This window comes from Oryctolagus cuniculus, chromosome 3, assembly GCF_964237555.1.
Source record: "Oryctolagus cuniculus chromosome 3, mOryCun1.1, whole genome shotgun sequence".
NCBI classification, from domain to species: domain Eukaryota; kingdom Metazoa; phylum Chordata; class Mammalia; order Lagomorpha; family Leporidae; genus Oryctolagus; species Oryctolagus cuniculus.
The window spans coordinates 20,622,676-20,635,103 of record NC_091434.1 but is presented as its reverse complement, the minus strand read 5'-3'; the positions used below and the strand labels follow the sequence as shown (position 1 = coordinate 20,635,103).

General features: G+C 55.6%; 1 protein-coding gene across 1 annotated transcript in view; it reads left to right on the top strand.

Annotated features, from left to right (window-relative positions):
• CYP27A1 (cytochrome P450 family 27 subfamily A member 1) overlaps positions 1-3,892 on the top strand; it is a 40,415-nt gene extending 36,523 nt beyond the window's left edge. Inside the window, exons 3-9 of the mRNA NM_001190430.2 lie at positions 1,294-1,493; positions 1,629-1,826; positions 1,992-2,164; positions 2,642-2,808; positions 2,999-3,080; positions 3,165-3,377; positions 3,534-3,892. Of these exons, the coding sequence (NP_001177359.1) occupies positions 1,294-1,493; positions 1,629-1,826; positions 1,992-2,164; positions 2,642-2,808; positions 2,999-3,080; positions 3,165-3,377; positions 3,534-3,653 (1,153 nt within the window). The 3' untranslated portion in view covers positions 3,654-3,892. The remainder of the gene's footprint in view (positions 1-1,293; positions 1,494-1,628; positions 1,827-1,991; positions 2,165-2,641; positions 2,809-2,998; positions 3,081-3,164; positions 3,378-3,533) is intronic.
• Positions 3,893-12,428: the final 8,536 nt, after the last annotated feature.

Sequence of the window (12,428 nt, the reverse complement as noted above, 5' to 3'; positions counted from 1 at the left end):
TTGGGAAGCAGAAAAGTCAGGACTTCAGCGGGCACTTGGATGAGGGATGTGGGTGTCCCAAGTGGTGGCTTAACCCACCGCACTACAGGGCCCGCCCCTTGCTGCGTGGTCCGCCTCACTTTCCCTGGAAGTGTGCTAATATAAGCCCGGATAGGTCAGACTCCTCTTCCTCTTAAAATCGGACTGCATTAGACTTCCTGCTCTTCAACCAGCTTTAAAAGATGGGCTCATCCCTCGCCTGCTTACAGGGAGTAGTAGGCCTGGCGGACAGCTCCCGGAGGTGGTCCCACCCACCTGAGCATCCCCACCTAACCAGTGAGGAAGCCAGCCAGGTACTGCATGCCCGGGGCCTCAGCCTGTTGGGCCTCCCTGTGCCCTTGACCTCTGACCTTGGCTTAGTGCCAGAGGAACACAGTGAGCCAGAACCTAAGCACCCCAGGAATCTGATTTGCTCTGCTTCAGCCTCTTGGAGGAACTGGAACCACCTTTCACTTCGCTATGGAGGATCCCAGAGTTGTTGGGCTCTGGGACGATCGTGGCCAGGGTTCCCTCAGCACTCCCCACGTGTCAGACAGTGGTCCCAGCACTCCAGTGATCCGAGCAGCCCCACTCAGCCAGGCACTCCTGTTATCCCCATTTTGCAGATGGAGCAACAGAGGCACACGGGTGTTAAGACACCTGCCCCTGGGGTCACTCCGCCAGTGATGTCAGACCCGTGACTCGACCCTCGGCAGTCTGGTTCTAGGTGCTCACCTCGCTCACTCCCACTGTGCTGGGGAGACCCTGACGTCCTGGGACTCTGAGCTTCTGCCGCTGGAAAGTTTGGAGGTGGGGCCGGGACTGTGGCTCAGGGGGTTAAGCTGCAGCCCGTGTCCCTGGCATTGCATAGGAGCACCAGTTTGAGTTTCAGCTGCTCCACTTCCAGTCCAGTTCCCTGCTAATGTGCCTGGGACAGAAGCAAAAGACGGCCCAAGTGCTTGGGCCCCTGCACCCACGTGGGAGACCCGAAGAAGCCCTTCTGCACTCCTGGCTTTGGCTGGACTCAGCCCTGGCCATTGTGGCTATTTGGAGAGTGAACCAGCAAATGGCAGATCTGTCTCTCCCTCTCTTCCTCTAACTCTGCCTTTCAAATATAACAAATAAAATCTCGAGAAGAAAAGAACAGCCAGCTTGGTGCTTCTCTGGTTCTAAAATCCAGGAAGCCGAGACTCCCCTGGACTCCTGGGGAGCCTCGGGGTGCTTCCGTGCCCTGTCGGAGGCTTAGGTGTGTGTTGTTCCTCTGTGTGCCTGCAGGGACGGCCACGACTGGTACCAGCTGCGCCAGGCTCTGAACCAGCGCTTGCTGAAGCCAGCAGAGGCCGCACTCTACACTGATGCTCTCAATGAAGTGATTGACAGCTTTGTGGTTCGACTGGACCAGCTGCGAGCAGAGAGCGCCTCGGGGGACCAGGTGCCCGACATGGCTGACTTGCTCTACCACTTTGCTCTAGAAGGTACCCTTGTTGGGAGAGGGGCTCTGGGGCGGGGGGCGGATGGGCCAGGGGTAGGCCGCACTCCCCCTTTGGAGGCCCCCTGGACTCTGGACGCACTGGCTCCGCCTCCTGTGACGGCCTCCCCGTACTACCCAGCTATTTGCTACATCCTGTTCGAGAAACGTATCGGTTGCCTGGAAGCATCCATCCCCAAGGACACGGAGAACTTCATCAGATCTGTAGGGCTCATGTTCCAGAACTCAGTCTACGTCACCTTCCTCCCCAAGTGGACCCGCCCCCTGCTGCCCTTCTGGAAGCGCTACCTGGACGGCTGGGACACCATCTTCTCCTTTGGTGAGAGGCCCCACGATGGAGCCAGGGGAGGGAGCCGGGGCTGGCAGCCGGGTGTGCACCCATCCCAGGGCCTTCTCCCGTGTGCCTCGGCGGCTGGCGTGGTCCCGAGCCCCGGAGGTCAGGACTGCTGGCCTCATTCCCTCCCATTCTCCATTGCACCTGCAGGGAAGAATCTCATTGATCAGAAACTTCAGGAGGTGGTGGCCCAGCTGCAGTCAGCGGGGTCAGATGGGGTCCAGGTATCCGGCTACCTGCATTCCCTGCTGACCAGTGGACAGCTGAGTCCCCGAGAGGCCCTGGGCAGCCTGCCCGAGCTCCTGCTGGCCGGAGTGGACACGGTGTGTGAAGGTCCCAGCTCCTGTCCTGGGCCACCTTCTCTGTTACCCGCCGACTGACCATGACCTTCCTCTGCTTCTCTCTCTGACGCGGATGCGATGCTGGGAGGACGCATAGGGCACACAGCCCTGCCGGAGCGAGCGGGGGCTGGTCCTGCAGGGGGGCCCGTGACTCCCGGCATCTCACGTGCACTCTGCCTCTGGCTTGCTGCAGTTTAAGGGGACAGTGGAAAGTGTGTCCCCAAGCACCTTCCATCCAGCTTTTCGGCCTGCTATGTCTCTCTTTGTTATTGCCTTCTCCTACGTGCCTCGTCCCAGTGTGGAGGCACAATAGGTACTGAACTCCCCGTGAACCTCCGTGTTGGGGCAAGTTACTTCCCCCACCCCCTGATATTTCGCATGCACCCACTCATACACTCCCCACCCCGCTGGCGCCTCTCCTAGAATGCCCCCTCATTGCATCTCCCACTCTGCTCCTAGACGTCCAACACGCTCACGTGGGCCCTATACCACCTTTCAAAGAACCCAGAGATCCAGGCGGCCTTGCGCAAGGAGGTGGTGGGTGTGGTGGCAGCCGGGCAGGTGCCGCAGCACAAGGACTTTGCCCACATGCCCCTGCTCAAAGCGGTGCTGAAGGAGACCCTGCGGTAGGCTGCAGCACCCCCCACCCCCAGCACAGACCCTTAGGTGTGTGGGCGGAGTCAGAGCTGAGAGTAGGAAGTGGGGGCTGGGCATGGAGGGGATGGGAATTGGGGCTGGGGGCTACAGGGGTAGGAAAGGGGCAGGCACTGCGCCTCCACGCTTGAATCCAGACTCCAGACTTCCCTCTCCCTGCAGTCTGTACCCGGTGATCCCTGCAAACTCCCGCATCATCGTGGACAAGGAGATCGAAGTCGGCGGCTTCCTCTTCCCCAAGAACGTGAGTGGGGCTGCAGAGCGCGGGGCCCGGGAGTGTGGGCCGCCCAGGCGGATGGAGTCAGCGCCGACCGTTCTTCTTCCATAGACCCAGTTTGTGTTCTGCCATTATGTGACGTCCCGGGACCCCAGCACCTTCTCTGAGCCTGACACCTTCTGGCCCTACCGCTGGTTGAGGAAAGGCCAGCCCGAGACCTCTAAGACCCAGCACCCGTTTGGCTCTGTGCCCTTTGGCTACGGGGTCCGGGCCTGCCTCGGCCGCAGGATAGCGGAACTAGAGATGCAGCTGCTGCTGGCCAGGGTGAGTGGGGAGAGGCTGCAGGGAGATGTGGGGTCCTCCAGGAGGAGGCAGGGAGGGTCAGGTGGGAGCGTGCAGACCGGGGCAGTGGGTGGGAGGCACAGACGCCGATGGCCCGTGTGTGTGTGTGTGTGTGTGTGTGTGTTCTCTGCCTCCCAGCTGATCCAGCGGTATGAGCTGATGCTGGCGCCTGAGACGGGAGAGGTGCAGAGCGTGGCCCGCATCGTCCTCGTTCCCAATAAGAAGGTGGGCCTGCGCTTCCTGCCCACGCAGCGCTGAGCCAGACCCTGCCCTCGGGGGCTTGTCCCAGCCCCTGGCACCGTGGCTCCTGGCCACTGCCGTGTCTCAGGTGAGGAGGGAGAGAAGGGGCCGGAAGATCCCAGGGCCCCTTCTCACAGAACCCCGAGCTTTGGCCACTTGGATCCTTTGCAGCAGCTCCCACTCAGATGCAAGGCCCCTCCCTCAGTGCATTGCTGTCCTTGGCCACCGTATGGAATAAAGGACTTTTGTTAACTCCCGAGACCTGGGTCGTTCTTTGTGGCTAGCCAGCATCCAAACCCCTTCCTGTGCCTGGGGAATGCCCTTTCCCACCTGGGAATCACGGTGGGGGTCCAGCTGCCTCCCTCTGAGAACATCACCCAGAGGCTTGAGCCTCACAGGGCACAGCACTGGGCCCTTTGGCCGTCAAAGGCAGGAGCCACCCCCCGGGAAGTGCTGAGCCATAGCAACTGTCGCACAAGAGTTCCTGGAAGAGCTGTAGGCGGGCCTGGAGCTGACCTCGGAGTGGGCTGGGGAGCGGGGAACGGGGGAGCTGTCACTCCAACTCAGTAACGGCGCTAAAACTCTCAGTACCCTGGAGGCCAAGAGCAGCGGCCCTCGGACCTGTGCTAGCGCCTCCCAGCTGCCCGGCGGCCGGAGGAGTAGGGGTGGACCCAGCCCAGCCTCCGCCTCTCCCACCTCCCAGATCTGGCCTGGTTGTGTGTGAGAGCAGCTTAGGTGCTCCCGTGGGCGTCGTTGTTTCTAGCTTTCTGGCCTCTTTAGCACAGAAAGCCACAGGAGACAGGGGAACCCGCCCCCAGCCTGGAAACTCTGCGAGCCCAAGCCCCAGCCCCAGTGTAAATTTTTGCTAAATCATAGGAAAGAAAAAAAAGTAAATGGACTTTGTCATAATTTTTCAGAATCCCGTCATGCATCGCCCTGATTAAAATTCTGCAGGGGCCCAAAGTCTTCCTGCGGCTTGGCCGGCTGACTGTGTTGTAGTACTTTCTACCCCTTTCCAGGGCAGAGCCGACTTCCTTGCCTGCCCCCCAGCACATTATGCTCTTTGTGGCCTCAACACTTGGTACTTGCTGTGCCCTCTCTTGGAACAGCCTCTTCACCAACTGTCACATCATCCCAGATAATGTGCTCATCCCCGGGACTCAGCTCAAATGTCATTGGCTCTGCAAAGCCCTCCCTGATCCCTCCGGGCTATGGGGAGCCCTTCCCCAGCCTCGCCTTGGGCACGCCTGCCTGCCCCGCTGTCGCCCCACAGTCTCCCGGACCAGCTGTGAGCACAGACCAAGCCGCCAGCAGGTTGTTGAGTGAGAAAGGACTGGAGTAGGGGAAGGGGAGGGGAGGGAGAGGAGAGGAGAGGAGGGAAGGGGAGGGAGAGGAGGGGAGGGGAGCAGAAGACACAGTTTTCTACGTTGAGAAGAGGCACCTGGAGGAAATTGGATGGAATTCCTCTACTAAGGACTGGCTGTCCACCCAACCTGTGCAGTGGGTTTTCCTGGGAGAGCCTGTCATAAATGCAGAGGAGAGGGGCTGGGCACAGAGGTGCCAGGGTCGCTGTCACAAAGTCGGCGACGGGAGACTTGTGTCTTGCCCAGGGTGCTACTCCCTCAAACCAGCAGGACTGAGCTGCGGGGGCTACACCAACCCCTCCGTGCTGGTGCTGGGGTTGGGGTGGACATCTGTGTGGTGTTACTGGGTGCAACTGGAGTTTTGTAGTGGCTGTCAGTGTTCGTGGTCTGCAGCTGAGTTCATGGATTTATTAGGCTAAGTTCACATTCATCCAGGAAGGTGGTGTGTGTTTGGCACGGCTTGAGATGCCAGCCTCCCATGCCTGGACACTCTGCTTCTGATTCCAGCCTCCTGTTGATAGACACCCTGGGAGGCAGCGCAGTGGCTCAAGTACTTGGGTCCCTGTTGCCCACATGGGAGACCCTGATGGAGTCCCAGGCTCCTGGCTTTGGCCTGGCCCAGCGCCGGCTGTTGTAAGCATTTGGGGAGTAACCCAGCAGATGGGTGATCTCTCTGTCAGGCTGTCTCTCTGTTGTTCCACCTTTCGAAAAAAAAGGAGAGAAACTCATGAGGATTTCCATTATGAAAAACAGCATGGAGGCTCCTCAAAGTATTAAAAAGAAAACTTCCATATGATCTAGTAATTCCGCTGCCAGGTGTATGTCCGAAGGGCAGGAGAGATACGTTGAAGTGATGCCTGCGCTCCAATATTCACTGTAGATTCACAACAGCCAAGATGTGGAATCCACCCACTGTCTACCCGAGGATAAATAGATAAAGCAAACGTGATGTCTAGACACACTGGCATATTACTTAGCCTCAAGCAAGAGAAAGGGGGCAGACAGGTATTGGCACAGCAGTTAAGACACTGCGTCCCATGTTGGAGTGCCTGGGTTCGAGTCCCTATTCCATTCTGATCCAACTTCCTGTTTTTTTTTTTTTTTTTTTTTTTTTTTTTTGACAGGCAGAGTGGACAGTGAGAGAGAGAGACAGAGAGAAAGGTCTTCCTTTGCCGTTGGTTCACCCTCCAATGGCCGCCGCTGCAGCCGGCGCACCGCGCTGATCCGATGGCAGGAGCCAGGATCCAGGTGCTTTTCCTGGTCTTCCATGGGGTGCAGGGCCCAAGCACCTGGGCCATCCTCCACTGCACTCCCTGGCCATAGCCGAGAGCTGGCCTGGAAGAGGGGCAACCGGGACAGAATCCGGCGCCCCGACTGGGACTAGAACCCGGTGTGCCGGCGCCGCAAGGTGGAGGATTAGCCTATTGAGCCACGGCACCGGCTCCAACTTCCTGTTAATGCACACCCTGGGAGGCAGCAGCTGATGGCTCTCATGTTTGAGTCCCTGCCATCCATGTGGGAGACCCTAATGGAGTTCCAGGCTTCCGGCCATGGCCTTACCCAGCATTGGCTCTTGTGGGCATTTGAGGAGTGAACCAGCCAATGGAAGGTCTCTCTATGCCTGTCTGTCATTCTGCCTTCAGATAATAATAATAATAATAATTTAAAAATAAGGGTAAGCATTTGGCACAGCAGTTTAAGTTGCCTCTTGGGACACTTACATCCCGTACTGGAGTAACTGATCCAAGTCCCAGTTACTCTGCTTCCAACCCAGCTTCCTGCTGATGCACGTCCCGGGATGGCTCAAGTCCTGGGGTCCCTGCCACCCATGTGGCAGACCTGGCGGAGTTCCTGGTTCCCAGCTTTGGCCTGGTCCAGTACAGCTGTTGCGGGCATTTTTGAAGTGAACCAGAGGATGGAAGAGCTCTGTCTGTCTCATTGTCTGTCTTTTGAATAAAATGAAAATAAACAAACCGTTAAAGACTACTTAAAATAAATAAACCTTAGGAAGCCCACAGAAATCCCACCATGTGTGACACGGGTGAACCTGGAGGATGATGAACTGAGCCAGACACAGAAAGACACCGCAGACCCCCTATTTCCTGCCGTCGGACGTCTCATCTGAAGAAGCCCAACTCGCAGAAACAGATCCAAAGGGTGCTTCCCATGGCTCAGTCAGGGGTGAGGGGACCGGGAGAGGTGGCAAAGGACACAAAATCTCAGGTCGATGAGAAGAAATTCAAGCGCTCCATTGGCCATCATGATGCTAACAACTCTACTGTATAATTGAAAACCATTAAGAGTAAACTTAAGGGAGGACGGCGCTGTGGCTCACTAGGTTAATCCTCTGCCTGCGGCGCCGGCATCCCATGTGGGTGCTGGGTTCTAGTCCCGGTTGCTCCTCTTCCAGTCCAGCTCTCTGCTGTGGCCCAGGAGGGCAGTGGAGGATGGCCCAGGTGCTTGGGCCCTGCACCCGCATGGGAGACCAGGAGGAAGCACTTGGCTCCTGGCTTCGGGTCGGCATAGCGCCTGCAGTGGCAGCCATTTGGGGGGTGAACCAACGGAAGGAAGACCTTTCTCTCTGTCTCTCTCTCTCTCTGTCTATAACTCTGTCTGTCAAATAATAAAAAAAAAAATTAAACTTCAGATGTTGAGGCAGTGCTGACGTTGGATAGCTCCAGTTAACCACTCCGTCATGTATATATACATCAATACATGTTATACGCCGTAAACACGTACAATCAAAAATGTTGAAAACATTAAATTATATTAAAAATTTATATTAAAAATATAAAGAAAACAAGTATACATCCAGAAGGAATCGTGAATATCCTCTATATACAATGGAATCTCGTTAAGCCATAAAAATAGAAATGTGCAAATTCATGTTACCACGTGGGTGAGTCCTGGAAACCTGCTGAGTGAAAGAAGCCAGACACGAAGCCAGAGACGCCACATACTGCCTGAGTCCGGGTACCCGAGGAGTTCAGGACGGGCAACCTGGAGACGCAGCAAGTGGGGGCCAGGGGCTGGGGCAGGGGGCCCGGGAGGGACTGCTAACAGATACGGGATCATGTTCTGGAATTAGATGCTGGTGAGGAGTGCTTGCCACTGAACTGTGTACTTTGAAAGGGTGAAGTTGTTGGTATGTGAATTCATTTCAACGGGAAAAAAATCTGCGGCAATCAGTGTGGCGAGGTTAATGTAGAAACAGTCAAATGTAATCAGTACCTCCAGAAGGTTCCTTTTTTTTTTTTTAGCCCCCCCCCCCACTTTTTTTTTTTTTTTTGGACAGGCAGAGTTAGTGAGAGAGCGAGACAGAGAAAGGTCTTCCTCCCATTGGTTCACCCCCAAAATGGCTGCTATGGCCGGCGTGCTGTGCTGATCCGAAGCCAAGAGCCAGGTGCTTCTCCTGGTCTCCCATGCAGGTGCAGGGCCCAAGCACTTGGGCCATCCTCCACTGCCCTCCTGGGGCACAGCAGAGAGCTGGCCTGGAAGAGGGGCAACCGGAACAGAATCCAGCACCCCATCCGGGACTAGAACCCCGGGGTGCCGGCACCGCAGGCGGAGGATTAGCTTAGTGAGCTGTGGCGCCAGGCCGATTCCTTTTTTTTTTTTTTTTTTTTTTTAATTTATTTGAAAGGATGAGAGAGAAACAAAACCCATCCAATGTTCACTCCCCAAATACCTGCAGCAGCTGGGTGGGGCCAGGCCAAATCTAGGAGTCAGGAGCTCAGTCTGAGTCTCCCACGTGGGTGGCAGGGACCCAAATACTTTAGCTGTCACCTGCTGCCTCCCAGGGTGTGCACGAGCAGGAAGCTGGGTTGGAAGTGGAGCCGGGACTCGAACCTAGGGACTCTGATATGAGATGCAGGCGTTCCAAGTTGCTGCTGCTGCTTCTCCTGCTGTTGCTGCTTCTCCTTCTCCTCCTCCTCTTCCTCCTCCCACTCTCCCCCTCCTCCACCTTCTCCCTCTTCTTCTAAAGGCAAATCAGCCACACGACCGAGTCCTAGGCTCTGTTTCCACACACTTCCGTGAGCGGTAGGCACGGCTTCAGGGGCTCCCTCAACAAGGATTTGCCATCTGTGGCAGAACACAGAAGGAAGAAGTAACGCAAATGGGAAGCCGTGGCACAGAGGCCAGGACCAGAAAGCCACGAGGAAGAGGAGAGTCAGAGTCCCACGCGGGACACAGAGGATCAGACCCAGCGTGGCCAAAGAGCTCTCTGCACTCGCCTTTTTTTTTTTAAGATTTTAAAATTTATTTGAAAGGGAGAAACAGACAGAGAGAAATCTTTGATCTGGTGGTTCATTCCCCAGATGGTTGCAAGGGCTGGGGCAGGCCAAAGCCAGGAGCCTGGAACTCCATCAGGGTCTTCCACGTGGGTGCCAGCGGCCCAAGTCCTTGGGGCGTCTCCCACTGCTTTCCCAGGTACATTGGCAATCTGAAAGAGAGCAGAGCAGCCAGGACACACACTGGTGCTCCAATATGGGAAACCGGCATTGTAGGCGGTGGCTTAACCTGCTGCGCCATGCCAGCCCCATTTTTTTTTTTTTTAATTTTAGAAAGATTTTGGTTGATAGGTAATATAGCCACACAGAAGAACGCATGTCCCGTAAGTGTACATGGAATTATTTAGTTCGTCTTGGGAGTAGGGAATGGCCTCCGTCTCTTGATCCCATCACAGCGGCTGCACAAGACCGCACATTGCTTTAGTCCATTTTCTGAGACTGTAACAAAATACCCGAGGCTGGGTGCATATGAAGAAACATGATAAGACTCACAGTTCTGAGAGTTCACGACAGCCCCCTTGCTGTGGTGCAACCACAGGGAGGGGAGCAGGGGCCAACCACGTGGGATAGCCTTGTTTTGTTACAGCCCTCTGGGCAGGAACAACTCACTCCTCAAGACCAGCAATACTCCCTTCCCAGGGCAGTGCCCTCAGTGACCCAGGAGCTCCCGCTGGGCTCCACCGGCGGAAGCTTCCGCCACTTCAACACAGCCACAATGAGGACCAAGCCTCCAGCTCATCAGCCTCTGGGGGACAAGAAGTCACTCAATTCCTTTGCCAGTGATTCCTTCAAACGCATGGACTAGCTGGAGGACTGATGCGAGGTCGTAGGGGTGAGGGTGTGGGTGTGGGCGGGGGTGGGGTGGGTGGGTCCCTCCCTGGGTCCCTCCCTGGCAGCTTTCTCTCTGCGGGGTGAGAAGCATCAGCCCTGTATGAGGGTTGCCACAAAGTCCAGCAGTGGCCAGTGGTGATGGGATGCCCTTCCAGAGTCAGGGTCTCGACTTAGAGACCCCGGGAGTCACTGTGAAGGGATGTCGCAGTGAGACTTCCTGCTGGCCCGCCCTGACTTGCTTCCATAAGGAGAGAGGACCAGTACTGGCTTGGGAACACCTGCAGAAGTGCAGATGTGACAGATATTCCTTTAACTAAAAAGAATGGGTGTAGTTGTTACTCTTATTCTAGTTCATTTGAATTTGTTGACCATATTAGGATCTATATTTTGGTAAGGCTTTAAGAAAAAAGCTGTGTTCTTTAAAAAAAAAAGTTTATTTTTAATTTATTTTTCATCTACTTGAAAGGCAGAGTGAGAGAGAGAGACAGAGATCTTCCATCCGCTGGTTCACTCCCTAAATGAATGGAACAGCCAGGACTGGACCAGGCCAAGCTAGGAGCTCAGAACTCCATCGGGGTCTCCCATGTGGGTGGCAGGGGCCCAAACACTTGAGCCATCTTCGCTGTCTCCCAGGGTGCACTAGCAGGAAGCTGAGTCTCACTCAGATTGGCACTTGGCTATTGGATGCTGGTGTTGGAATGCAGGTGGCAGCTTAACTTGCTGTGTCCCAGCACCCACCCAACTGTCTCTTAGGGGTAAAAGTTGGGCACCCAGTGCTGTCTGGCTGTCTACATGCCGTATTCTACAGAAGTTTGGGCTCTGAGTGCATTTTGGCTGGGTAACAGGGGTTTAGTTCCACGATTCCAGTTTTACTGTGTATCTAGTGACCCAGTTGACAGTTGTCACCATGGAATGGACACATGTGACACTGGACTGACTACTTCTGTATGCAAGGATGTTTGGGAGAAAAGTGGTGCCACTTTTCTAACATTGACAGTTAGCCGATGCTTCTTGCAGACTTTAGTCATAATTAAATAACAAGACCCAATAAAGCGACAAATGATTTTACTCACAGAGTGAGCACGGTCTCAGCTCATCATCTGCTTATGGAAAATAAATACAGAAACCCAGATCCCAACTCCAAATCAGGAAAGTGGTATCTCTGGGAACGGGGCCCTGGAATCCGCATTTTATAAAGCTTCCCTAGGGATCCCACACCATTAGAGGGCTATGAAGAAGGGAAAGGAGGCTATGGGAGTCTGGCCCGGAGGCCACGGGGACACAGAGAGGCCCTGGTGGGCTGAGGAGGAGCTGGGGACAGGAGGCCAACGATGCAGAACAAAGCAGCCCAGCCTAGGTTCACATGGAAACGGGGTGGCAGGGCAGCCTGTTCTGATCTGGAATGGAAGCAGTTACAGCCACCTGGCACCTCTGCCTCTCCTACAAGGGCTGGGATGCTGCATGCGGTGGGGAGGGGGTGGGCTGTGCTGTGAGGAGGGTGCCTGAGGTGGGCAGGGGTGGATGCTCCCCACAGAAGGACGTGGTGGGTGGGGGTGGCGCTGGCTCAGTGGGTTAAGTCGTAGGCTTGCAATGCCCACATTCCCTTTTCAGAATGCTGGTTCAAGTCCTGGCTGCTCCAATTCCCATCCAGCTCCCTGCTAAGGCATCTGGGAAGGCAGCAGAGGATGGGTCAAGTACATGGACTTCTGCTGCCCGTGTGGAACACCTGGATGGAGTTCCAGGCTCCTGGCTTTGTCCTGGTCCAGCTCCAGCCATTGCAGGCATTTGGGGGTAAACCAGAGGGTGGAAAACCTCTCTCTCTCTCTCTCTCTCTCTCTCTCTCTGTCAAATATATTAATACATAATACAAAGGACTCACCTGTTTCCCTTTCCCGGTCACAGCTGGAGACAGCCCCCCTCAGACTCCCCCTTGAGAGATGATCTTTTTCAAATATCTACTTATTGTTATTTGAGAGGTAGAGAGGGCTCTCCCATCCACTGACTCACTTCCCAAATGCCTACAGCAGCTGGGGCTGAGCCAGGCCGAAGCCAGGAGTTGGGAACTCCATCTGAGTCTCCCACGTGGGTGGCAGGGGCCCAAGAACTTGAGCCGTCACCTGCTGCCTCCCAGGGTGCACATTAGCAGGGAGCTGGAACTGAGGGCAGAGCCGGCACTTGAACACAAAATCTCTGATCTAGGACATGGCCATCTTAGAGAGCCTCTCTTCCTTCACACCCAAGCTCACCCCATCGCACGCTCCCACTTGAGCCAAGACCCCAGAGCTTCTGGAGTAGGGCTGAAGCAG